We start from the raw sequence: 27857 nt of genomic DNA, 5'->3' as shown, positions 1-27857 counted from the left end.
ATCTTTCCTTGAAAGATAAAACTAATAACAATTTCTTAGATAAAAAAGAGAAAAAACTATAAAATCTGGTTGCATGCATGTTGAATTGATTACTCTCATGTCATTACCTTAGCTGGCTCTACCTTGTCATATACCTATCCCTTTCCCACCAACTCATATCCTCATGCTTATTTATTTCACTTAAAACCCCTATTTAAACCCATTCTTCACTCTCATCTCATGCACACACCACCAACTTTTTTGATAGAATTCAAAGCACAATTAGATAGTTTTTGAAGTTGATTTACCTGAGATGAAGATGTTCCATGTGCTTCTGCTGTTGGTAGCAGCCTTTTCCGGGCCAGCTCTCGCTGGCCGCAATTTCAACCAGGATTTCGACATCATCTGGGGTGAAGGCCGGGGAAAAATACTCGATGATGGGAAGCTTCTTACCCTCTCCTTGGACAGGGCTTCCGGTTCGGGATTTAGATCCAAAAACCAATACATGTTCGGTAAGGTAGACATGCAGATAAAGCTCGTTGCCGGTAACTCTGCTGGCACGGTCACGACCTACTACGTTAGTATACACTCTTTCTCAAGTGAACATATACACATCCATCCGGATGCTTACTCATCATCTCTTTCTCTTTCTCTTTCAGTTATCTTCCTTGGGGCCTAACCACGACGAAATTGACTTCGAATTCCTTGGCAACCTCACCGGGGAGCCTTACATCCTGCACACAAACGTATTCGCACAAGGGGAAGGTAACAGAGAGCAGCAGTTCTACCTCTGGTTCGATCCCACAACGGACTTCCACACCTACTCCATCTTGTGGAATCCTCTCGGCATCATGTAATTTCTTCGCGATCCTCCAAAAAAAATAGACCAATTTTATTATATTTGGCTTCCACCAAAATTAGACTAATTTTAGAAATAGAAAGTTTTAAACCAATACCAACCTTACACCTCATTCTAAATGTGGACCCCACAGTCCACTAACATTACTTCCACCATATTTTCACTCTCTCTCTTACTTACCAGTTGTGCATTAAAACCCGTGCCATTTATAACTTTGTCTAATTTTTTGGACGGAAGTAGTATTACATACTGAAACTCAAGTGGTGTTTCAATGTGCAGATTCTCAGTAGATGGAACCCCCATCAGACAATTCAAGAACCATGAAACGAAAGGGATACCTTACCCCGAAAACCAGCCAATGTGGATCTTCTCAAGCCTCTGGGACGCGGAAGACTGGGCAACGAGAGGGGGGCTCGTCAAAACTGACTGGACACAAGCCCCTTTCACAGCCTCCTACAAACACTTCAACGCACTGGCTTGCACGAGCCCTTCCGGCTCCTGCTCCAATAACTCATCTGCCAATTCGTGGTTTTCACAATCACTGGACAATCCTGGGATAGAAAGAATAAAATGGGTGCAAAAGAACTACATGATCTACAACTATTGCACCGATTCTAAACGCTTCCCAAATGGATTTCCACCAGAGTGCTCCATTATATGATACTATAACTGAACTACTCATGCATTCCTGTTGTCTTTGATCACTAGAACCAATCCTTGCGCTCGGAGGTTATGATGATCCCCTGCTGCACGTATGTATACAAGTGTTCGTTTATTCATTCAGTAATATGTTAAATAACCGGAGCGAAGCAAGCATTATGCAACAAAATGTGTAGTTCACACGAACATATTCAAAATATCTCACGAGAACAAAATTGTGTACTGAATTAGTATGAAGAATCCAAAGTAAAATGCAGATTAGTAGCAGTAAAGACAAATTGGAAAACCACAAGCAAAATGAAGTAGTTCCATGCTGCTGGCAAGGCAAATGCCTATTCAATATGCTCAGGTAGAGCAGTGTAATTCATCTTCTACATAAACTTTTGTTGGCTAGATGTGCCATTTCAAAATGAGAAAATCTACCATTTCCTGAATGACGTCAGAGATGAGATATATGGTTCAAATTGAAGACAAGTCAGAAGATTAAAGTGGTTTAAAATACAAAGAAAAATCAAGATTCTTGCAAACCCATCAAAGCTTAGGGAACAAACTGGTGCATTTCCTCATTCCAAAAAAGGCTCTATTTCAGTAACACGATATTTGGGTTGGTCAGGTCCTTTTTGTAATGAATCATTTAGATAGAAATATCTAGATATTTTAGTAGAATTCCCTTGAATACAGTAAAATATTTAGACTTTTCTAGATATAAAATATTAAAGAATTAGTAGAGAATTCTAGAATATGAAACGAATGCATGTACCATTTTCCATAAGTTGAAGAAGTTTGAAATAGAGAGTTTCTTAGTTTATATATTCCAACAAAGTGGAACCAGAGCCATAAGTTCTATCTGTAGTAAGGCTAACTTGCTGTTGTTGTTCCAAATGAAACTGTCTCTAAGCAACACTAATGAAAAACATAGAATTTAATTCCAAATGCAAATCAAATAATTAATACCATTTCTAAACAAAATAGTGAAATCGTAAAATCACTACGCAATTCTGTTACGATCGTTCTTCGCATCGTATCTGATGAGCAATTGCCTCGCTGATTATGATGCTCAATCCTTCGACGTGCTCAAAGAAAAGTGCACAAATTCTTGTTGTTTTTCGGACGTGTTCCGTGGACAGCAAAGAGAGAAAGTAAATTCACGCTTCTTGCTCAAGTAGATTTAGGGAAAATATTTCATTCATAAAAATGTTGTAAAATACCGACTTAACCTAAGCATTTGGGAAAGAACCACAAAGAAAACCCGAACGGGGCTTATAGATGTTTGCCCGACTCAACATTAATTTAAATAAAAGGTTCAAAATAAATAAACACCAAAAAGAAGAACAAAAATAAAAATACAAACCGTCGCTGCTTTATTTATAGAATTTACTTGGTGGCTTCAGTTTATCTCTTGGTCTCAATGACCTGGTCTTCTCCGCTCCCCTGTTCCCTCGATCCTTTGGTTCTTCTGCAGACTCTGGCACGCTCTCTGGCTCCTTCACCTCCTCATCATGTGTATCCTCGTCCCTCGTTGTGACCACTGGGGTATTCGTATCAACCTCCCGCTGTTAACAAGGTGAATATCTGGAAAGCGACCCGCGATTACATCCAACGGCTCCCAGGTTGGTGCATCCTCTTCATCACTCCACCTCACGAGCACTTGTTTCTCAGGCTTGCCTTCGCGCCAAATCACCTTCTCGTTTAGAATTGCCACTAGTCTCACCACCGGACGATCCCCCACAAAATCTGCTGGAAGCTTAACACCATCAACATCCCCCGTACCTGCCACAAACTCACGCAAGAGGCTCACATGGAATACATTGTGGATTCTACTACCCTCCGGCAACCGAAGCTTGTATGCTACTGGTCCCACCCTCTCAAGAACTTCGAAAGGCCCATAATATCGTCGTGACAACTTCACAGAGAGAGGTTTTGCAACCGAATGTTGACGATAGGGCTGAAGTTTCAGCCACACCAGATCACCTACTTCGAACTCGACGTGGCGCCTATGGCGGTTTGCCCCCGCGACCATATGCTGCTGTGAGGACTGGAGATTCCGACGCAGCGTGACGAGCAGCTCTCCTCGCTGGCGGATCAGGTCTGCTACATTCAGGTGTCATGGCTGATGGTGGAGCTGCCACCAATGATGGTGGTTCTCTGCCATATAACGCCCGATAAGGCGACGTCCCTAAGCCGGAATGATGAAAACAATTTAAGGCGAGCTCTGTCCATGGTAAAAAATTTACCCATTTCGACGGCTTATCAGCGGTAAAGGCCCACAAATATTGTTCCAGGCCCTGTTGCGCACCTCTGTTTGACCATCCGATTGTGGGTGGTATGCTGTCGAGAATTGTAATTTGGTACCACTCAGTCGCATCATCTTCTCCCACCTCTGTTTGACCATCCGATTGTGGGTGGTATGCTGTCGAGAATTGTAATTTGGTACCACTCAGTCGCATCATCTCCTCCCACCTTTGTTTGACCATCCGATTGTGGGTGGTATGCTGTCGAGAATTATAATTTGGTACCACTCAGTCGCATCATCTCCTCCCACGTTGCATTCAAGAACACCGAATCACGATCCGACACCAATGTCTTCGAAAAACCATGGTGGCGGACTACCGTATTAACAAATAATTGAGCGGAGAGTGTTGAATTCGTAGGTAAGGGCGCAAAATGAGCATAATTAGATAGCCTATCAACAACCACCATAATTGTGGTGTACCCGCGAGATTGAAGCAACCCGGTGATGAAGTCCATGGATACATCCTCCCAAACCTGCGACGGAATCGGTAATGGTTGCAGCAACCCATCTGGTTTCCTTGTGGAATACTTTGTCGATTGGCACACAATACACTCGTCGACAAAAGCCTTTACATCCTTGCACATCGTTGGCCAAAAGAAACCTACAGCTAGCAAGCGAAAGGTTCTCTCGTGGCCCGGGTGACCCGCCAATGGAGAGCAGTGACGCTCCTCTAATAAAGCTCGCTTCGTAGCGAAATTGGGGCTTACCAGCACCCGCCTATTATAATAAATCAGACCATCAGCCCACGTAAGACGTGAAGGGGCTGAACCTGCCCGAATCTGACTCCCCAATTACACCAAATCATGTAATGTTGCTGCTTCTTCTCACAGAACCTGCATCACTTTCGGTACCGACTTCGCCACTGTGAAAAATGCATGCTCCACCTCGGCAGCCCCTACATCAGCCGAGTCCTCCTCTGTCACAGTACCAGGCGTCGCGCCCATGACCAGATCGCCGTCTAATTCGTGCTGGCGAGACAGCGCATCTGCCGCCTTATTTGCAATTCCTCGCTTGTACTCAATAGAGAACTTGTAAACCATCAGTTTCCGAACATACAATTGTTGGTCCGGTTTCTGCACCACTTGCTATAATAATTCTTTGAGGCTTTTGTGATCACTCTGAATAATAAATTCACGATCCAATAGGTATTGGCGCCACTTCTGGACAACCTCGACAATTGCATATAATTCCTTATGGTATGTTGAAGCGACTTTCCGACAGGGACCCGGTTTCTTACTAAAAAACGCAATAGGATGATCCTTCTGCATTAGGACAGCGCCAATTCCTACATCTGATGCATCCGTTTCCACACAAAAAGGTAAGCTGAAATCTGGCAGGCGTAATACCGGCCCCGACGTCATTGCCTTCTTCAACTCTGCAAAGGCCGAATCAGCCTCCTGAGACCACAGAAAACATCCTTCTTCAATAAATTTGTTAGAGGAACCACAATCATAGCGTAGTGCTGCACAAAACGGCGGTAATATCCCGTCAGACCCAAGAAACCCCGTAACTGTTTCACTTTCCTCGGAGTGGGCCAAGTTGTCATCGCCTCCAATTTAGCGGGGTCGGCCTTGAGATGTCCTTCAGAAATGAGGTGACCCAGATATTCCACTGATGTGCTACAAAAAGAGCACTTGGAGAGTTTTACAAAGAATTTGTGTGAACGGAGTAAACCCAATACCGCGGCCAGATGCTCCCCGTGCGACTCGAGCGTGGGGCTCTAAGCCAGAATATCATCAAAAAATACAATCACGCATCGGCGGAGGAATGGTTGGAAAATGGTATTCATAGCCGCTTGGAAAGTAGACGACGCGTTCGTAAGACCGAACGGCATCACTAGAAACTCGAAATGGCTGTCATGAGTTCAGAATGCCGTCTTAAATATGTCTATCTCGTTCATCCGGATTTGGTGATATCCCGAGCGAAGATCCAGCTTAGTAAAAAATTTGGCCTTGCCTAATTCATCGGCGGTGGGTATAGGGAAATGATCTGGTACTGTTGCTTTATTCAGAGCGCGGTAATCAATACAAAACCTGAAGGTGCCATCCTTTTTATGAATTAACAAAACCGGAGAAGAGAATGGGCTATGGCTGTGTTGAATAATGCCCTGCTCCAACATTTCGAATACCTGTTTCTCAATTTATGCCTTCTGAAAATATGGATATCGATAAGGTCTCACATTAACTGGTTTCGTGTTGGGCAAGAGATGAATCCGATGATCAAATGGTCTCTTGGATGGCATGCTACGGGGCTGATCAAAAACTGAGCTGTTTTCCTTCAAAACCCCCAATATCACGTCCGGCAGATCACTCGGAAACTCAGCCTGCGGATCACCTGCCTCTGGTCGCTCGTCATCGGCATTAGCAATCCGCACGATTTCGTAAAATTCATGTTAGGCTGGCTGTGCAGTCAAGAGGGATAAAGAATGAAACGAGATTCGTTTGGGGCTTGGAATTATACCTCGTAAAAATACCGATTGTCCTCCCTTTATGAATTCCAACGTTTTCTCCACAAAATCAGCCGAGATTTTCCCCCAACGACTCCTGCCATTTCATTCCAAGAATAACGTCCGGCCCATGGTGTGCGAGGATGTGGAGATCCACCAAAAATAATGTACCCTGCATTGTCAGTTTCGTTGCACGGGATATGTGAGTGCAAAGTTGAGAGGCGCCGCTACCCACCAACATCCGGAACGGTCGAATAGGGGTGTGCTCCAGCTGTAATCGTTCTGCGATACGGGGATGAAGAAAATCCAACGTGGCTCCCGTGTCTATCAAGACCCGGACAGCAGTCGTCCCTACAACACCCTACACAATGAAAGGTTTTGAACTCCCCCTACCATCTATAGCCTGCAGTGATCTTTCAATTTGCAGCTCTGTCCTGGTACCCACTTTTCCGGACAATGCCAACACAGCCCAGGACGGGACCTCTCCGACTTTTCAGCATTGGAAACCCGGATTGGTTGTATGCGGGCACGGTCCGGATCTCGATTGATCATCTCCCCTGTCGAGGCAGGAAATCCCGAGGTGGGAGTCGGCCCTGGCAGCGCGCTGCTACTGTGAATCGAGTGTCTCTTCCAGACCATTGTTTACGTGAAAAAGATGATGATTGGTGGTGGCGATCCTCCCGAGTTTCCGCCAAACGCAGCGCCAAAGCCATTGCATCCGCCAAGGAAGCTGGATGTTGTATAAAAATCGGAATCAAGGCATATTCCGACAAATTGTCAACACGATTGAGGTATCTCTCGAAAGTAGCGTGGTACTCTGCCACCATGGTTGTCTGCATCAATTTAGCAATCAATCCCGTATAATTTCTGAAGCTCTGTGGATCGAAGCGGTGTCGTACATCTTCCAAAAATTCCTACCAAGTGACAAAACCATTGTTTGCTCGATAATTAAAATCCATTCCGAGGCCGGCGGGTCGAACAACATCACCACATAATGTAAACGGTCTGTTTCCGGAATCATCATATGGTCAAAATAATACTGCACTCGCGAAATCCAATTCGCCGCATCAGATCTGTCAAAATGCGGAGCATCCATCTTCACCCCCGTCAGATGAACGTGTGGCTAGCGATTGTAGCGACCTCGACGCTGGGGAGGGTCCCAAAATGTTGGAGCACGATGGTCGTACTGATCATCGTCCTCCCAAGTGTCCTGCGTATACAGATAGGGATCCCCAGTTATTCCGGCGACGATTCCGCCGTAATTCCCTGTTGTCACGTTGCTGCTGAAGGTTTACACGAGTCAAATAACCACTCTCGCCAAAGCGGTTTCCATAAATCTGATAACCACCCTCGCCGAAGTGATTTCCGCAACCTCCACGATTATTTTGTGCACTACCACGACCCCTCATATTAGAAGAGCGGTTATCGCCAAATTTCTCGACGATCAGAACGTCAATAATCCTCCCATTCCTGGTCGGCGTCGTCATACTCCGAATTAAAACCCTCGTTGTGGATAGCAGGTGGTCTCTCCAAACTTTCCACTCGACGATCCAGATGATCAAAACGAACATTCAATTTCTCAAACCCCAAAGTAATTGGGTTTGTTGCCGCTTTACCCAAATTCAGTGATTGTGTTGCTCCTCTCGTCGGCATTTCCGATGTTGACGGACCATGATTCATTGATGTCATGAATACGGGATGAAAGCACCAGATGTTATGACTGTTCTTCGCAACGTATCTGATGAGCAATCGCCTCGCTGATTATGATGCTCAATCCTTCGACGTGCTCAAAGAAAAGTGCACAAATTCTTGCTGTTTTTCGTACGTGTTCCGTGGACAGCAAAGAGAGAAAGTAAATTCACGCTTCTTGCTCAAGTAGATTTAGGGAAAATATTTCATTTATAAAAATATTGTAAATGAAATACCCTATTTATAATACTAAGGACCCTAGGGTGGTTCAACTTAACCTAAGCATTCGGGAAAGAACCACAAAGAAAATCCGAACGGGGCTTATAGATGTTTGCTCGACTCAACAATGATTTAAATAAAGGTTCAAAATAAATAAACACCAAATAAAAGAACAAAAATAAAAATACAAACTGTCGCTGCTTTATTTCTTGAATTTACTTGGTGGCTTCAATTTATCTATTGGTCTCAATGACCTGGTCCTCTCCGCTCCCCTGTTCCCTCGATCATTTGGTTCTTCTGCAGACTCTGGCACGCTCTCTGGCTGCCTCACCTCCTCACCATGTGTATCCTCGTCCTGATGGGGTTTGGTTCCCCTTGCACAACGGAAGACTTGTACAAAACAAATAAATCAGATACAGATCTATTTGACCGATTATGCGATTAATCAATTCACATGTTAAACAGATAATTGCATGCTAGAACGCAAATAATTCATGCTTAGAAAATATAAATCCTAAACATGATTTCTACGGTTTAGAGTTACCGATTTGATTCTCCAAAGAATCGACGATTGCTCGCGCTTTCTCCACGATTATCTTCAATACTAGACCACAGATCTTTTGTCTTGTTCCCGGACTGTATCTCGATATCAGGGTGGGGTGATCTTAACAAAATACTAGGACTCGAATAAAGAAGACAGAAAAATCTCACGGAGGAGAGCTGAGAGAATTTTCGAGCTCCTCTTAAAACAGAGGGGGACGAAAATTTCTACTACTAATTAATTGTGATTCTGTCTCTCCTTTATTCTCCTATTTATATTAAGTTCATATTGGGCCCAGTCAGGGATCTATAGAAGGTTTTGGATATGGGTTCCCCCAATTAGCTTTTTACTAATTAAATTGAACCCACAATTTAACACAAGCTTATATTGGAATATTACGAGCAGCCACTACAGAAGTAATATTGCACTCCCAATCCAAATCCGAAATTACAAGTAATCCGGGTTTCCATTATTTATATTATTTATTTCCCGCGCTTAAGATATAAATGTCCATTAATTAATTAATGTCAGCTATGGACTTAATTAATTAACATCTTATTTATTCCAAGAGTGGACTTAGCAAGAAACACTTATTTATTATTCATAGAGTAATAAACTCCAACTGGCCAGTTTTCCGAATAATAAAACCTTGTTCGAGCTCCTCTTGAGGACATTATCAAACGAGACTTACCTCGCGCACGATTAAACATAATAGAAATCCTAGCATCGCTAGATATTAATCACCACCACCCAATATATCAAGATTATTGGGTTGCGAAAAACCCGCACCATTTGATAAGTCAAAGTAGTGCATAATCAATGCCGTATGCTCAATGCTAACGTATGTAGATTAAGAAATAGTTATTTATCAAGACCTAGTCTTTCAGTAGATAGCATAAAGACACGTCTTGCTGTTAGATCCATTCAGTGCTATACCACACCAATGTCATCTTATTTCAGTAAGGCTTAGAAATAATCGGACTGACATTGCAACCTTTCACGATAGGTAGTCTAAGCCTATCTGGGTTGTGAAATTCTTCTTTTTATTTTGCAAAGCATTGCATAGAACCGATTGTGTTACCTTAAAGTGGACGACGCCCACAACCAGTCTACTAAGTAAAAGACTTAGACTTTGTTTGCTTCTTATACATTTAAATGTTTATAAAACATCTTATAAATGCACAAGCAAACACAATGTAATAATTTACTGATTCTATTCGTGCGAAACTGCTCGAATAATACTGAATCGGGTTAAAAGTGGATTATAGAGTTTTACGTATACAAGCAAGATTCTATTCGAGCGAAACTTGCTCGAAACATGCTTTTCAGTATACCAAACCTAACACGTCCCTCGCTGTGACCAATGGGGTATTCGTATCAAATTCTCCTTATCTGCATAGGGCAAGAAGAGTCAGACTCTTCATTGTAGCTCCCTTTTTTTTTACTCAACCCCCAACCTCACCTCGTCTAGATCCACCACTGCTAGCGCCAGCAACGATCACCTCGTCTAGATCCACCACTGCTAGCGCCTAGATCCACGGCTGGCGCCGCCGCCTTCAGAACTGCACACGAGATGCTTGTGTAATTAACAACCTCTTCTTCTGAACTTATAGAGATGGACGAAATTGACGAGAAATTGTTGAATTAAAATAAATAAACTTGATTTTTGTAATAGAATTATCTAGATATGATGCAAATATCTGGATATTATAGAAATCTCTAGAATTAAATAGGAGAATATCTTGATAGTTTAGCAGAATTCTCTAGAATATTAAAATATCTAGATTTTTATGGAGATAAATCTAGATATAAAATATTAAAAAATCTAGTAGAGAATTCTAGAATATGAAATGGATGTCTATAAATATGGCATAGTTGTATCATTTTCCATAAGTTGAAGAAGTTTGAAATAGAGAGTTTCTTTGTTTCCACACATTACCGAGAAAAAATTCCCTAGTCCATGTATACCACATGACAATCTTATTTAGTATGCCTCTCTAATAATATATTGCCAAATGGAAATGCATAGCATACATGGAAAAATGATTATAATGACATAATATGATGATATAAGGAAATTTTTATAGTTCCAATATATAATATGTACAACCATACACACACAATACCCTTCAATTATTAAATATTAATCGTTCACTTTAATTATAAAAGTCACCCTTTAATTCTAAGCACACTCTTTTTTTTATTATGCTTTTTATTCTTTTGTTTTTTTTACTTAAGTACATACTCCCTCCGTCCCCTATTAGGAGTTACTCTTTGACCGGGCATGAGTTTTAAGAAATGTAAAGAAAAGTTGGTTGAAAAAGTTAGTGGAATGTGGGACCCATTTTTTTATATTGGTTTTATAATAAAATGTGAGTGAATTGAGTTAGTGGAATGTGAGACCTACTTATTATTTATGGTATAAATTAAGTGTGACTCTTAATTGGGGATGGACCGAAATGGAAAAGTGTGACTCTTAATGGGGGACGGAGGGAGTATTTATTTATTTTATACTTTATCACATAATTTTCTAGAATTTTCTATAATCATTTGTATCAAATTTGGTCTTTTTTTTACTTGACTAAATTTATAATTTATTGATTATATCTTTATATATGTGTAATTTTTATCTTCATTATTTTATAATTATTTTTACAGTTAAGTAACTATAAATTAAAGACGACATATTTGTCTACTAAAGTTTTATCTTCGTAGATTTATAGTTGATTTTTCTTTATTAAGATAATCTTATTTTAACATAAAATAAGATTGTAATCCTTAATTTGAATACTTAGTAGTATTTTGATTTCTTTAAATTCATATTCAATTTTATTCATATGTTGTCTATGGGGAGTGTTATATTGCTAACTCAATGCTTAATTGCTAACTACAACTCAATAATAGCCATTAGATATTCAAATTAAAGGCCTAGATCATCAACCACAAAATGTCAATATGATAAAAAAAAAACGTCAATAAGGCTATAGGATTAATTCCAATAAAAATCAATAGGGGTATTAATGTCAAGTTAGTTATAACTAACTTTTAAAAGAAATCCCAAAACTTTAAATTCATATAACATATATCAAATTAAAGATAATTTTATAAGGATTCCAACGATATACTACATGCATATGTTCCGACGTCAAAATTTGAAAAAAATTTAAATTTTTTTTTTGAATTTTCGTATTTTTGACGAACAGATTTATGTCAATACACCTTACATAATATGTCAATAGTACGCTTGTAAAATGTCAATATGAAATTGTATTGACATTATTATGTCTTCGTGTTGATGTATTTCATACACTGTATTGACATTATATTTCTAAACCCTAAATTTGATAATTGCTATTATCTTTTTAATATTAAGAAATGAAAAATGAAATTACACATGGCAAATTGTAGACCACAAGATTTCTAAACTCTTATGGTCTTAAATTAGTTGTAGTTAGCAACTAAGGGATAAGTTAGCAATTGATCACTTCCCTGTTGTCTATTGTATAAAATCCATCAGATCAATTTATCATTATTAACTATCTTAATCAATATTTCAACTTAACATATAATCCTTTTATGTGTTATATGTAATGATAAAATGAAAAAATAGAATATGTTGTATAGTCATTCATATATTAAATTTATTGCGTGCAATGCTAACATATTTTAGTTTATATATACATCAATAAAAAAGATAAATATTTTCATGAAATAAATAAATAAAATTTATATTTTATATATCTATATAAAAGAATAGCAGTATCGATTAATAAATTGGTGGTGCATTATGAAAATCATTCGTGTTCTTGTTAAAAAAAATTGTAATATTACTAGGGATAGTTTCCATTATACATTACATGAGAATGTCTTTTTCTTTCCAAATATTTATGCTTCCAAAAAAATGAGTAAATATATACTCAAGTAAAAGAAAAAAGAAAAAAAAAGCATAATAAAATAAAAGTGCTTAGCATATCTCAATGGCAGTAAACAATGACTTTTATAATTAAAATGAACGATTAATAATTGAAGTGTATTGTGTGTGTATAACTAGTACTATATATTATTTATGGAAACTACAAAAATTTCCTTAAAATATCTTATTATGCCCAATGGCGGAGTAAAAATTTAATAGTCAATCCTCACCAAGGTGTCAATCCTATTTGGTATGCCCTACTAATAGAGATTTGACAAGTGGAAAATACATATGGTCATATTTCCAACTAGATATATAAACAACGGAAACATTAAATTATATGGAAAGTTTCTTCAAATTCCATGTATAATAAATACTCCACTACATATGAAAGAGATATTCATTATTCTATTTATTTAAATAATTAATCATCATCACAATTATTGTCAAGTCAATTTATATGTAAATATACTAAAATGGTAACTTTAGTTTATAACATTATTCGTTTTATTATGAAACCATGGTGATATTTCATGTATTAACTATTATCAATTAACTTGATAAGATTAAATTTTTTAATTGGGGATCACTATCACTTTTATTATAGTAGATTTAGTTTTTTATTATTTTAAATTTAAATGTTATTTATGGAATTTTTGTTTATGAAACTTTTTGATTTTATATTGAAAAGGATAAAAATGTACTGGTATAAATAGTTAAATAACAATAAGATGATCTAAAAAACTAATACTAGTATATTTTATCCTTTTCAGTATACCATCAAAAAGTTCCACAAACAAAACTTCCATAAATAACATTTAAATTTAAAATTATAAAAAACTAAAACTACTATAATAAAAGTGATAGTGATCCCCAAGTGAAAAATATAATCTTATCAAAGTTAATTGATAATAGTTAATACATGAAATATCACCATGGTTTCATATTAAAATACAACAAATAATGTTCTAATATAAAGTTACCATTTTTGTATATTTACGTATTAATTGATTTGACAATAATTGTGATGATGAATAATTATATAAATAAATAGAATAAAAAATATCTCTTTCATATATAGTGTATTTATTATACATAGAATTTGAAGAAACTTTCCATATAATTTAATGTTTCCATTGTTTATATATCTAGTTGGAAACATGACTATATATATTTTCCACTTGTCAAATCTCTATTAGTAGGGCATATCAAATAGGATTGACACCTTGGTGAGGATTGACCACCAAATTTTTACTCCAATGGCGGATCCAGGAACAAAATATCGTGGGGTCGAACAAGATAGTAAATGTTTATGTAAAATAATTATTTAAATTAATTATTTTCTATAAATATATATTTTAATATAAATAATTCATGCGAGTATCGATATTCTAAAAACAACATACTCCACCTTCTTTGGCCCGTCATAAGTGAGACGCTACATAATTTAAGAAAAAGACGTTTACGGAGTTAAGTGAAGAAATAATAAAATAGGAGGTTAGATAAAACAAAGGTGCAAATAAATAATAACGTAAGAGCGAACAATTATGTTATGGAGTACGTATTTTGACAAAAAAAAGTTTACATCCTTGGGTTGGGACGTACTAAAAATAATACGAGTCGCTTATGGTGGGACATAGCATAACTTTTTTGTAACATACCAAATTTTTAAAGATTTAAAAAATTGAATATGAATAATAAGATTGAAAATTTAAATTATAAAACTAAATTTGAAGAAATTAAGAAATATTTACTTATAAAAGTACGTGTTTAACTAAGATAAGTTGATTTTGATATACTGTACTACTACTATTTAACATTAATTGATATTTTAAGATGAAAATACATTTTTAATGGACTTCTAAGAATTAATGCAAATAAAGAAAGAAATTTCAAAGCATATTTTACAATTAGATAACATATTTAAGATATTTAATATTTTAAATTTAGTCGTGGGCATATATATTTATTGATGCCAGTTTATTCTAGTTCACGTTAACATAGGGATGAGAAATCAATAATGACATCTCCAATTCGATTCCTCTTTCTCTTTGAAAACAAAAACCGCAGAAGGACTCTTCCCCTCCAACTCTTTCGTTCTCGACAACAGTCTCCCCTGCGATGCCGGCATCCGGCTGCCTCACTTCCTTCCTTTTCTCTCTGCTCAGTCTCCTCATCATCTCACACTCACACGGCGTGAGGATGTGAGGTGGGGGCGGAGACGTGAACGCCGTAGGGTCGGAGGCCGAAGAAAGTAGCTTTCCGATGGCACTGCGGGGCATGCAGGTGGTGGGGTCGGCTGATGAGACCCGTTTCATGCATGTGTTTTATAGTAAAACTGCACGTAAATCAGCGAACTAACGACCCTTTTTGAGCCAGGTGTGTGTAGATTTCACCAGAAACCGAAGATCACACCATTTCAGAAGGCGAAAGCAAAAGTTGAGGAAAAGAGGAAAAAAGAAGCGGCAAACGAGCTGATCAAGTCAATCATCAACTGGAACCAGCCAGACCCTGCGCTGAAGAGAAGATTTCACAACTCCACTCTAGAGTGTGAAGGGCAGAAGCGTCATTTCAGGGCGGTGGTACCCTAAGGATCAGAGCCCTACGCCTCCCTATATAAATGAGCCTACTAAGAGAGGGGAGTTCCCCTACATTTCATGTCATGCTTAGTAGTTTAGGGAGGTTCTCTTTAGAGTATATAGGATTTCTAGCTTTCTTCTAGGGCTGAAATCAAAGTTCTCTTCAATTCCTCGCTTTTCAATTCATCGCACACACTTGGTTCTGTCTAGATAGCTGGTAGTTAGCTGATTTCTATTGCTGTTTTCTGGAACATTTCCATTTTCAGTCTGTAATTCCACTCCGAGAAGGGGTGATGAAATAATTTACTGCTTTCCTAGTGTAGTTCCTGTTTTATTTTCATGTAATTGACTCTTTCCTTGTTTCTGTTTTAGTTTAATCCAAGTTTCTATTTTCGTTTCTTTGTTATGCTCTTGTTTTCTGTTTTAATGTTTTAGATCTGTTTTCGCTTTTGTGTTTTGTGTTGAGTCTTAGATTAGATTTAATATTTGTTGTTTGATTCGTCGCTTTCCTTTTAGATCTAAGTGTTTTCTTTTCGCTTCTGCATGTGAGTGTCGTAGATAGTGTTTTTACGTTGTCATAGTTTAGATCTTAGAAGTAATTTTAAGTTTTATGTGTTTTCTTTTGTTTCGTCTTCTTCAGCTTTTCAGATCTGTCGCTGCTCTGTTTTCTTTACGTTGATCTGTTGAGGAAGACGATTCTATTAAAGTTGTTTTACTTTCCGTACCTTTTAGCAGGGCCTGACAACCCCGTTTATTCTGTTTGTCTTTTTATAGTAATGTTTAGTTGAGTTGATCAGTTATGTAGTTTAGTTGTTCAGTTTAGTTAGTCTTCTCCTTTCCAAACCAGTAGATAACTTAACTCACCTCCAAAGTGAAGCGTGGCAGCAGCCAAGCCCCAAGCCGTATCACACAAAATGTCACAATGCCTCATCTCTGTGGGATCGATCCTTACTTCCCTATACTAGTTAATTAGTAGTATTAGTGGGTTAAGGTTTTTGTTCGATCGCCCTCCAGTCAGCTATTCCCTTATTCTCACTCGAATCGGAGCCACTCAACATGATCAGCTTGAGCTTTTACCAGATCCACTAACCCACATTTTTGCAGGTAAACAAGCAGAAATAGGCTGGTCTGATCAGGTAGATTGCCCAATTTAAGCAGCTCGCAACGATACACACACGCTTTAAAGAGGATGAAGAGCGTGCTCGAAGAAGGAGGGCCAAACATCGGCCGACCCCGCCCGACCCCACCTGGATCCACCGCTGATTATGCCATTTAATCATTTTACCATGTATGCTATGCATTTCCATTTGGCAAGATATTATTAGTGACGCATACCAAATAAGATTGTCACATGGTATACATGGACTAGGGAATTTTTTCTCCACATTACCTCTTCTAAACTATTTCCCAAATATTCCATCTATTCTCCTCTCTAATATTTCCTCCAAACTAAATTACTCCTCTAACATATATCTTATATATTCCAATAAAAATCGCATAGATTGTCATTGAGGTCAACCTCCGCCTATCGCCTAGTCATCTTAACAATTTCGTCCTCCATAGTTTGAGAATTACTTTGATTGTTTTCAGAGAATGATTTCTAAACTTAGGGAGAAGTATAATTTATAGGCGTTGTGTTGCTTCCGTTGTGGATCTATTTTGTGCTTCTTGTTGCGGTTGTGGTGTGTAGTTGTACTAACTTTTCTTGTTTTCGAATTCTGATTACTTTCTCAGTTTGATTAAAAATCAAAACAAACACAAGAATTTAAAATTTAAAAAATCAAATTACTTTTCCAGACAGAATCCTGGCAACCAAACATGGCCTATATGATAAATGACTATAGATATAAGTGACTAAGAATGATTAATGAATCAAATACATCATATCTTTATTATATTAATACACCAAGTCAATGATAGCCACGTGTATATTTTTAATAATTTAAAACTGTTTTATCATAAAAAAAAAGTTGAAACCCTAACTCTAAGGGCCCCCCACATCTCAGTCTGACAATATTGTGATTGAATATTACTGATATAATGAACCCTTTTCCTGTTTCCCAATGACTTTAAAAAGGAACTTCTGGAAACTTGTTCTAAGAGCATTCACTATGGGAGATCTTTCCATCGCCTTCCGGGAAGGCGGTCGGGAAGGCTCCCATTGCAATAGCGGAGCCCTCCTAAGGAGAGAGAAAGTGCCGATAGCACGGCGGAGGGACGGCGTTGGGATGGCGCCTATTGCGCGCCGACCGCCGAACCCTCCTGATTTGTAATTTTAATTTTTTTTGTATTCTATTTTGTAGGGTCATATTCTAATGCTTATAGCACCTTAATCCAAAATCAAGACCAAATCTCCACCCTTAGATTTTAAATGAGTGGATGAGATTAAATCTTACGAATCTCAATAAATAGTAGACAAAATATCAATAAAGGGTAATATCGTCATTATGTTATCATATGATAATTTTCGTGAATATTTTTTATATCAACATAGTGTATTACAAATATCAACAATATGACATAGGAATATCAACACTAGTACAAGAAAATCTCAACACATATTTATTGAGATTTTTACATGGTTTTATTGAGATTTTTTGATTTATTTGTTAATGAAAATCTGGTTATCAACATTTACGAAAACTAAAATAAAAAATATCAAATTTCATCATCCGAACGTCGTCGTAACATATGCAATTGCGATCTCGTTGGAATCCTTATAAAATTATCTTTAATTTGATATATTTTTTGCGGAAAAAAATTTAAATAGAGAGAGTTACGTAAATTTAAAATTTTAAGATGATTTTAATGAGAAGGAATTGACATTAATACCCTCTAATTTTATTTATTAATTTTCTTAATTAAAAAAATATAATACATGTGGCATTATTTCAACCACTAGAACTTCTAATCTAATGGCTAAGATTTAGTCTTAGTTTGGGATTGTTAATTAGTTAGCAATTGATTACTCCCCCTATTTTGTATATACAACTTATTATATTTTAATTTTTTAATATTTGATACACACCAATGAATTAAATTAGAGGTAATGACTAGGGGTGGGTAGGTAAGGTATACCTTACCGAAACCACCATACCGTATACCTTACCGTAAATACAGTATGCGAAAAATTCATACCTTTACCTTACCAAAGTTTTCGGTATGCCGAACTTCGGTATACCTTATGTTCGGCATGAAGAATTTTCATACCGATACCGTACCTCATTTTCGATATACCGTACCGAAGTTCGGTATACCTTACTTTTGCGGTATACCTGACTTTCAACATCAATTAAAATAGAAAATTAGAGTTTTAAAATATTATTTATATTTTATAATTTTAAAAATAAATTAAATATAATTTATTCATAATTACATATATATTTCACAATAAATTTTATAATTTTAAAATATATAAAATATATTTTATATATTTTTGTGGTATATACCTTAGTTTACGGTATATACCGAATTTCGGTGTGCAGCGGTATACCGCGGTATTTGAAAATTCATACTGTTACCTTACCAGAATCTTTCGGTAAGGTATCATACCGTACCAAAAGTCACGGTATACCAAAAATTCAGTATTTTCAATATTTTTTCGGTACGATAAGGCCGGTATTTCGATATTTCTATATTTTTTTCCCAGCCCTAGGAATGAGAGGGCTCACATTACACCATAGTGAATGCTCCATGAGAAACGAAATTATTCTCTTGACCGAATCTGAATCAGTTCAAAACTTCAAATTCTTCTGTGGTGGCCATAGAAATTCAAAAAATTTAATTAAATCACATGTAAACCTTCTATTGTATTCTTTCTCGAAGCCAAAGATCCAATCTTTTTACCATATTTCTTAGTACAAAGGTTGTCATTGGTAAATCTCCCACCAAAGCAAGAAAAATTGGTGACACGGGAGGCACCAACCAAGAAAAAGGTGAAGATTCTCCACTGACAGGACACCCCCATTTGTTTCTGAATCTTGATTTCTGCCATGGTCCTTAACTTTTTTGTGCAATTTACATTATGGAAATGCATTTTTTATTATTTCCCACCACATGTATTGCAATCTAACAACGAGTAATTTCATTTTCTCCTTTCCATTTGACACTCACATTTTTGTGTATGTGTGTCATCGTACACACTTCTCTAATTTCTCGAAGTTCTCACCAACCCTTTCTCTCTGCTGCTCTCTGGTTCGATTTTATTTGAGTGTCTAATCTTTTTAACATTGCTTGTGATTACATTGTTGTTAAGTTTGTATTCATTGAGGGGTTACATTTGGATGTGGCTGCTGCTTTGATTTGAATGAAGTATCTTCGTGAAGATTCAGCTTTGGTGCTGCAGATCTTGTTTATTCTTCAAATTGGAGTATTAATTGTTCTGATTGGATTTGTTGGTTCCAAATTATTTTGAATTGTTTGATTTTGGCAGGTTCTGATTCCATGTTTTCCTTAGCAATTTTGCTGTTGATCTACTTTGCTTTCTTCACTGCATGTCTTCTTTTTTTGTTGTATTTTGATTTAAAGATATGATTTTGGATATGGTCATTGTGAGAACAAATCATTTTCAGTTTGAGTGATTGAACATCTAATCAAAACTCTGATATGATTTAAAAGAAATGGAATTTTTGCAATTTGTATACTTGTATGTATACTCACATTTGGTGTAATTTTGTTCAAGGTTTGTGTCTCCTCTTGTATTGAGTTGCAAAGGACCAAAGCAAGAGAAGGCAGATGGAATTTGAGAGCAGCAGTTGGATAAAAGATGGGGTTTGTTTCTATCCCCATCTCTTTGGTGGTATTATGATCACTTGTGCGCTGCTCAGTTTCTCAACGAGTTACTTCGGTATGATTGGTGTCCCACCCATGCCTCACCTTTTTCCTGACTTGAGGGTTTTCCACAAGAAAAAATCCGCTAAGAAACATGTTCGTGTATATATGGATGGATGTTTTGATCTTATGCACTACGGTCATGCCAACGCACTGAGACAAGCTAAGGTACTGGGAGATGAATTAGTTGTTGGAGTTGTCAGCGATGAAGAGATCATAGCCAATAAAGGGCCTCCCGTTTTGTCTATGGAAGAGAGGTTTGTATTTGCAATACATTCATTTCACTCTTGATTTTTACAACAGAGTACGCTTTCTACTCTTTAAGTTCATTATTCAACTTAAATTATGAATCTACCATTATTTGTCACCACAGCTTAGCTTTAATTTTTTATACGTTTTGTCTTGAATTATATATGCTGTGGAAAATCCACTTTCCTAAGCCTAGTGATTGGCCTTTTTGTTTCTTTGTTTACCACATAGGACAAGCTTGTTTATCCGTTTTTTGGGTTATGTAGTTGAATAGTTTCTACTTGAAATACTTTATTAAATACTCAATATTTTCATTCCTGGTCTTGTGTCGATCTTGAGCATCAAATTTCAGCCCAAAAGTAATGTCAAATGTATCTGCTAGCTCAAAGTCTACATTTAATCTTCCTCTTATATCTATGTCCTGAGATCAACTCACACAATAATCTGCATTATTGATCGATTCAGTTTGTTCAGTTTATTTCGCCAGTTTGGTTTTTAAAGATTCTATCAGCATGTTGTCAATTCCTATACTATCATGCATCTATAGATTTTTTATATGATTAAATGCCTGATTTTCTTATATCTCAGACTTGCACTTGTTAGTGGATTAAAGTGGGTGGATGAAGTAATTCCTAATGCTCCCTATGAGATTACAGAAGAATTTATGCACCGACTTTTTAAGGATCATAAAATTGATTATATAATACATGGTGATGATCCTTGTCTTCTTCCTGATGGAACTGATGCCTATGCTCTAGCTAAGAAAGCTGGTCGCTACAAGCAGATCAAACGTACAGAAGGTGTATCCAGTACGGATATTGTAGGTACTGTATTCCTCGTGTTCAAAGTTCATTTTTTTTGGTTAAACAATGCTTACTTGCTGTTGTATGAAGAAATCCTTTATTGATTTAATAGGTCCATTATTATAATTTTCCAAAGAACTCAAATATTGTTTACATCTCTAATGTTTCATGATTTTAATGATTTACTCGTCCAACTATGAACAACATGATATTTTTACGAGTTTATGATTAATTTGATTTAATATTTATATGTACAATCTACTCTGATTTGTTTAATTGTCTCAACTTATTAGCCTTTTATCCCTGGATTGTATTAAACAAAGAGCTATTCCCCGACACTCTAAGATTTGATGACTATATTACAATTTTAATTCTGGTAGTGATATGTATTTAGGAAGGATACTTTCGTGGGTGAAAGAAGCTAATGTCGGCAAACTATGCTTAGAATCATCTCAATCGGATGAAAGTGAAAATATAAACAGCAGCGCTACTAACAAAGTTCAAGCAAAGGGTGTCCAGGTTTCAAGTTTCCTCCCTACTTCAAGAAGAATTGTGCAGTTTTCAAATGGCAAGGTATCTTTCCGCTCTTTTGCTTATATTATCTTGCCGAACCTGAATGTCAAATATAGATCTTTAACTTAAAGTCTGTTCTCTAATAATATGGGCGACCTATGAAACATGGTTGTTGTTTAAATTTGCAAAATTGCATATTTATAAATTTTATAATGCTCTAATAGTCCTACAAGGAACTGTAACTAGAATATAGAGACCATATCCTGTCTATAATCGAATATATAAGTTTTCGCAACCAAATTTCCAGAATATTGTGTGCTCTGCTCTCAATTTGGCATGTGGCTCAAGGAACTGCAAAGTATAGGGCAATTTGATGCCAACTTGTTTCTTAAAAAACCATAGCAATGAATGAAATTTAGTATCCTTCTTTATGGCCTCCTTTTTTGTTTATTTTAAGACCAGATTTTTTACAAATAGAGTAACACTAAAAGAACCTGAGTTTCTAATTGTACTATAGCATTATCAGATAATCACAATTCAGTTACTTAGTAGCAAATGCCGATAACAGAGTGGTTAAACTGTGGTGTTTTCTTCAAACAGGAAATTTGATCATAGATTCTTCCCTGTTTTGGCTCTGAAGGATTTGCTGGTAAATTTAATTTCAGGGTCCTGGACCAAATTCCCGCGTTGTGTACATCGATGGTGCTTTTGATCTTTTCCATGCTGGACACGTGGAGGTATTCTTGAAGCTTGAAGCTTTAGTTCTCAGATCATTTTTTCAACTATATGTATACATTGTGTTAATATAAATTACATACTTGCTTCTGAAGACAACTGAAAGAATTCAGAATTATTTGCTTCTAAAGTGATTCATTCAATTCGTATATTTACCTGTTTAGGGTACAGTGTTTTTGGTCTCGATTTTTAGTAAGGAAAAGCAAATTTTGGAAAGTGCAAGTAGGAAATTACAATGTTAAAAATAGAAAAAATACTTCCCTTCTGTTCATCACTAGACTCAGATTTTCCTTTTGCGTTTGCTTTTGCTTTTCGGTTAACAGATTCTAAAGAGTGCCAGGGCACTTGGTGATTTCCTTCTTGTTGGTGTTTATCCCGACCAGACTGTGAGGTATGGATCATTTGCTCTGCGTAACTCTTGCAACTCTACTCTGAATAAATTGACATGTTTTAGCCTCGCCGTTATTCATGCTCATCATTTCATTTGCTGCAGTGAACTCCGTGGCTGTCGTTACCCGCTGATGACTCTCCACGAACGCAGCCTTAGTGTGTTGGCCTGCCGTTATGTCGATGAGGTCATTATTGGTGCGCCTTGGGAAGTCACAAAAGATGTGGTAAGTTGTTTCTGCATATTGATGAATTTTGTACTGGTTTTGGATGAATATTTGTATCTTGTTATATTTCCTAATATATGGCATGTTATAGATGACCACATTCAACATATCTTTGGTGGTACACGGGACAGTAGCTGAGAAGAACCCTTTCTCGAACGTGAGTTGAATCATTTCTTCAATTGTGGTGAATTTGAGCTACAGCTATATGTCGAAAGCACGGTGCTAAATATGGCTATTATTTTATACAGCGAAAACATGATCCATACGCGGTTCCAAAATCTATGGGGATTTTCCGAACGCTAGAGAGCCCGAAAAACATCACTACCACTTCGATAGCAGAGAGAATCATTGCCAACCATGAGATTTATTTGGTATTTTTCTCTAACATAGTAACGTTTTCTGTCCCATGTTGGAGATTCATTTCTGGACTTGGTTTATGAGTAATGTGCGGTTTATGTTGGCCACAGAAACGAAATGCAAAGAAAGAAGCAAGTGAGAAGAAATATTACGAGGAGAAGAAATTTGTGGCAGCAGACTGAGTAGATCCAATTTTGTTCTTAGGAATCCGTCGAGAAAAAGTTCGATTGTTTTGTAGAATTTTATTACGGCCAGTTTCACCTCTATCGATCGGTATGTATTTGTAAATTATCAGATGCCACCTCTTTTATTCGTTTATTTTTTCGCATCTTCTGCTTCAGTAGGTCGGTCGACCCCCAACCAATTCACCTCTCTCACTTCGCACACTCGTTTGAGCTCAAGCTCAACCAGATAACATCATCATAAACTAATCAAAGGATATTTTTGGTTGGTAAAACAACTTTAATCAAAATTTTTTCAATTGCAAGTGTTTATGGCACTTGTATTTTATGAACTTCTGATGCTCACTACTGGAGTTAGGAATCTTGCTCTTTTTAGGGTTAATGCATTCAATTCGTGGGGAGAAGATAAATGAATACCTAAAACAAAAAGGTGAATTAATGCTTAATCTCTCCAATCTTTTCGACCAAATATAACATAGAGTACATTATTTTAACAAGGTAGCTAATTTTTCTGTAACTATTCTTGACCTATTACGTCAGCATTTGATCAATTTTCGAAATCGCTTGATGGAAAAATGTCCCGAAATGTTGCTGAAATTACAGGTACAAAACCCATTTTCAGCTAAAATTCATTATTTTCATCCCCATAATTGAAACCTAATCGCTGGTGGTGGTATCTATATTTTTATTGATTATCACTTCTCACAATTTATAACCGTTGAAAAGCTAACTTATTCTGAAATGATACTTAAAATTAGAAGCTACCATTTTCATTTTGGACCGTCGCTTAAACATTTTATTTTAGGTAGTAGACCCTACAAATTCACTTACACTACTACTATTTTTTCTCTTCATATCTCTTACTTTATCATTTTTTTCTCTCTCTCTTCCTTTCCTATTTCTTTTTTCTTATTTTATAAATTATGCATTAAAATCTGTGACATTTTAAAAGTTTCTATTTTTTGAAGATGAGGTAGTAAATATTTGGAATCAAATTACATCGTCAAGATTTCATTGGATTGGATGAATTCGTCACCCATCCTCTAAATTCACGCCAAATATACTAGTGTTTTCCTAAACTCACGTATCTCATCTAAAAAGCACATTGATCCGATTAATATAAACAATCTACAACAATAAATTAAAAAAAATATATAAAAAACGTGCAATATTCCAAAGTTGTACTAATAAATTCAATTCATAAAGTCAGAAATAGTTCCCATCATTTCCTGCCAACATAAAGTACTTATCTTTCCTTGTGAGCTTAGTGCAAGTAAATCCTAACGCCTTAGCAATCTCATTTTGCACCAAATTTGCCACCACAAATCTCGAATCTCCATCACCACCAACGCCTCCACGCACCACATCTAGAAACCGGACCCCATACCTCACCCGCGGGTTCATGAGGAAGAACACCGGGTCCATCCACTTCGACCCGCCAGCTGTCGTCCCATAGAACATGCTGACGCAGCACTCCACCGCAACCGGGAATATCTCCTCGCTTACCTCAGCGAACAAAGGGCTAAATCTCAACAGATACGGCTCCCTACACGTAGTCCCCTCAGGGCACACCACGAGGTCGCCACCCTGGCCTAGCACCCTACACATCAATTCAGCATCCCGGACCCGGTTCCTCGTCAGCCGGACCGTCTCAATGACCGACACGGCCTCCGAGACCCTACTTAGACCATAGGTGACCGCGGTCAACGGGGTCCCGAGGCCGTAGTAAATGAAGACTGGGTCAAACAAGGTCTTGTGATTGCAAACATATAATATGCCCTTATCAAGGGGATTTCTTTTGGCGGCCAATTTGGAGAACGCCTTCGACTTACAAACCCTAAGATGAATTCCGAAGAAGCGAAATAGCGTCAGCGCGATTTTGGGCGGCGCTGTGAAGAAGATGATTGCTCTAGCGAGGGCGAGGGCGAGACCAAACGGGAGCCACACGAACATGAGAAGCGCGGCCACAAACGTCGGCCGGAAAGCCAGCCTTCCGTCGTGAAGGATGAGCGGTTTAGGGTATGAATGTCTTGCAAGTTGGCGCCAATTTCTCCTATCTTCATCGCTCACTAAGTAAATCTCCTACAATTATTCCAACTTCAAATTAAATTACAAAATAAAAACATCCATAATATTTGAGTAACATGAAAGAAAGAATTACTACCTTGTCCACAAAAACGAGACTAGTTTTACAATTTTAGGGCGTCTACCAAAATTAGACCAATTTCTAAATATAAAAATTTTAAATTATTTAAATACTAATAACGTGGACCACACAATTCACTTAAACTATTTCTACCACTTTTTCCCTTTTCTCTCCAATTATGCATTAAATTAAACCCGTGTTATTTACAACTTAGTCTACATTTAGTGAACGGAGGTAGTATAAAAAAAAGTAGTAGCTAGCTAGATTTGCACCTTGCAAGTGGAAAACAATTTATTTTGGAAAGGTTGGTTGGAGCTACAAACTCCAATGGCATTGGGAGTGATCACACCATCTAAAAAAGGCACCTTTCTTTCTTCCATAAATCCCAAAAAATAGCCATGAAAGAGTTTGAGATCTCTTCCAACAACAAAATCCACTTCTAGATAATCCATCAAGAAGCTCTCCACCATGACTTGAGGCAAACTGCTCACTGCAACCGTCGTCTTCGCCCTTCGTATGGCACGAAAGCTCTCGTCCCCCACGTCTGCTAGGAAGAACTTGGGGAGGACGGCCTTCCCCTCTTTAAATCTATCGGTCTTAAGCCCGAAAAAGCAGATCATTACCATGGCCTTGAAGGCGAAAGCGCGGGCACAAACCCTAATCAAAGGGTAGAGAAGGAGGAGGAGGAGTGACCTAATCGGGCCGCCCGCTTCAAACGCTACAAGCATGAAGTAAGGGAAGTGCGAAGGGGATTTCAGTAGGGCTTTTTCGACGTCGAAGATCAACACCTGGTTTTCGAGGTCGGATCTCTGCCCTAGAAACCGGAATTCTTTAAACTCGGTTTGTGATGTTGAGATGAATTCTTGGGGATTTTTCTTTGTAGGGGTTTTGAAATGATTGAGGAAAGTAGAAAAGAAGAGGGAGATGATTTTGAGAGCCATGTTTACAATTCATGGGATGGGGATGTAATGTAACATTTGCATGGAACTTGCTTGTTAATTTATAATAGTATTAATGGACTTTCTCTTATTTTGTGAACTTATTTTATGAAGTAGTAGTAATATTATACTTTTTTAGTCTATTAAAAATATGAACTTTTCAAAAGACATGAGTTTTAATATACAAATGTTAAAGTAAGATCAGAGATATAAAGAAAAAAGTTATTGAATTCTAAAATAGACATCCTAAAATGGAAATTATTTTTAAAACTGAATACTATCATATTAAGTATTAACAGCATTGCTGATGGTGATACATAAAAGGAAATTTGGGACCAACACTTTCTCCATCTATTTCAAATCTTGGGAATCATAAATTCAATAGATTTGGTGATATGGGTATATACAATGCCACAGTTGGCTAGTATATGTAATGTGTTGTAAGACCAACTATCATTAACCAAATCAACAAAATTTGTTCCTTTATATATTAAGTTAACTTAGTATGAAATGAAGATATAATTATTAATTAAGTTTAATTACTCACTGCGCACATCCTAATATAAATGATGCAGATTTTCACAACATAACAAATAAGAAAATTAAATTAAATTAAGTTTTCATTGAATAACTTTTAAATTAGGAGATTGGCACTCCGTATTAATATGAGTTCACACCAATTAATGTGAATGGCATTTATTTAGATTACTTAAATTACAGATGGTAGTATGTTAGTTGCATCAAGTAGTTAATGTTAGGAGGGAAATAATCCATATGTAGACGTTGGAACTTAATAGTAATAATAGTAAGCCAATCAAATAGGGAGCAAGCAAAATAGAAATATCATCTTTTTTCATATAAGAAAGTGGAAAATTGATGGTGATAATCATATGCTTTCTTGCTCCAACGCATTAAACTTTGACTCTATTATTGAAAACTTCCTATGTTAAGGTGCTCATAAGCTCACCATCTCTACACTCCAATTAATTTTACCCTTTACTTTATCGTCTTTTCATTTATTACGGAATTGACATACCACCGAATGATTTCTTTCATTTTTATTTTATTTTACTAGTTACAAAAATTTGTGCCCGCTAAAAAAAATACTCCACCATCAAAATATTCCATATTGATCCACCATTCTAATTTTATTTTTATTATGGAATCTACGTTCTATTAACTTATTCATTTAAATTTTAATGTATTTCCTTATCATTTATACTTTATTTTTCTATTAAAACTTAAAGTGAGACATTAGAACATCTCCAATCATTCCACTAAACTCAAACTCATTTTAGTGTAAATCTCATAC

The 27857-nt window shown here is 36.9% G+C and overlaps 3 protein-coding genes across 4 annotated transcripts; 2 read left to right on the top strand and 1 right to left on the bottom strand.

The window, feature by feature from the left end:
- Nucleotides 1-215: 215 nt before the first annotated feature.
- Nucleotides 216-1932, top strand: LOC125186658 (xyloglucan endotransglucosylase protein 1-like). Its single transcript, XM_048083072.2, has 3 exons — nt 216-556; nt 639-832; nt 1118-1932. The coding sequence occupies exons 1-3, from the start codon at nt 293-295 to the stop codon at nt 1497-1499; spliced, it is 840 nt and encodes a 279-aa protein (XP_047939029.1). The 5' UTR covers nt 216-292; the 3' UTR covers nt 1500-1932.
- Nucleotides 1933-18945: 17013 nt separating this feature from the next.
- Nucleotides 18946-23607, top strand: LOC125186501 (ethanolamine-phosphate cytidylyltransferase-like). 2 transcript variants are annotated; one of them, XM_048082870.2, is made up of 10 exons: nt 18946-19113; nt 19860-20265; nt 20846-21081; nt 21455-21633; nt 22239-22310; nt 22632-22699; nt 22802-22922; nt 23014-23079; nt 23171-23293; nt 23390-23607. In XM_048082870.2, exons 2-10 carry the CDS (start codon nt 19913-19915, stop codon nt 23459-23461), a joined length of 1290 nt encoding a protein of 429 aa, XP_047938827.1. In that variant the 5' UTR covers nt 18946-19113; nt 19860-19912; the 3' UTR covers nt 23462-23607. The 2 variants fall into 2 exon arrangements, with proteins under 2 accessions (XP_047938827.1, XP_047938828.1); XM_048082871.2 differs by lacking the exon at nt 18946-19113 and adding an exon at nt 19152-19372.
- A 1011-nt stretch (nt 23608-24618) lies between these two features.
- LOC125186500 (putative glycerol-3-phosphate acyltransferase 2) lies at nt 24619-26611 on the bottom strand. Its single transcript, XM_048082869.2, has 2 exons — nt 25880-26611; nt 24619-25543 (listed from the first exon to the last, which is right to left on the bottom strand). Exons 1-2 carry the CDS (start codon nt 26546-26548, stop codon nt 24668-24670), a joined length of 1545 nt encoding a protein of 514 aa, XP_047938826.1. The 5' UTR covers nt 26549-26611; the 3' UTR covers nt 24619-24667.
- Nucleotides 26612-27857: the final 1246 nt, after the last annotated feature.

Source organism: Salvia hispanica, chromosome 5, assembly GCF_029641045.1.
Source record: "Salvia hispanica isolate PSC_SH4W2 chromosome 5, Shi_PSC_v1, whole genome shotgun sequence".
Taxonomy (NCBI): Eukaryota; Viridiplantae; Streptophyta; class Magnoliopsida; order Lamiales; family Lamiaceae; genus Salvia; species Salvia hispanica.
The sequence above is the reverse complement of the archived record's forward strand: the minus strand, read 5'-3'. Positions and strand labels throughout refer to the sequence as shown.

Excerpts from the sequence above, each read along its gene's own strand:
- LOC125186658 (XM_048083072.2), top strand. The coding sequence starts at position 293 with ATGAAGATGTTCCATGTGCTTCTGCTGTTGGTAGCAGCCTTTTCCGGG. Across the intron at positions 557-638 it reads GCACGGTCACGACCTACTAC|TTATCTTCCTTGGGGCCTAA; the intron begins GTTAGTATACAC and ends TTTCTCTTTCAG. Across the intron at positions 833-1,117 it reads TGGAATCCTCTCGGCATCAT|ATTCTCAGTAGATGGAACCC; the intron begins GTAATTTCTTCG and ends TTCAATGTGCAG.
- LOC125186501 (XM_048082870.2), top strand. The coding sequence starts at position 19,913 with ATGGAATTTGAGAGCAGCAGTTGGATAAAAGATGGGGTTTGTTTCTAT. Across the intron at positions 21,634-22,238 it reads TGCAGTTTTCAAATGGCAAG|GGTCCTGGACCAAATTCCCG; the intron begins GTATCTTTCCGC and ends ATTTAATTTCAG. Across the intron at positions 22,311-22,631 it reads TCCATGCTGGACACGTGGAG|ATTCTAAAGAGTGCCAGGGC; the intron begins GTATTCTTGAAG and ends TTCGGTTAACAG.
- LOC125186500 (XM_048082869.2), bottom strand. The coding sequence starts at position 26,548 with ATGGCTCTCAAAATCATCTCCCTCTTCTTTTCTACTTTCCTCAATCAT. Across the intron at positions 25,544-25,879 it reads AATTGTTTTCCACTTGCAAG|GAGATTTACTTAGTGAGCGA; the intron begins GTGCAAATCTAG and ends GAATAATTGTAG.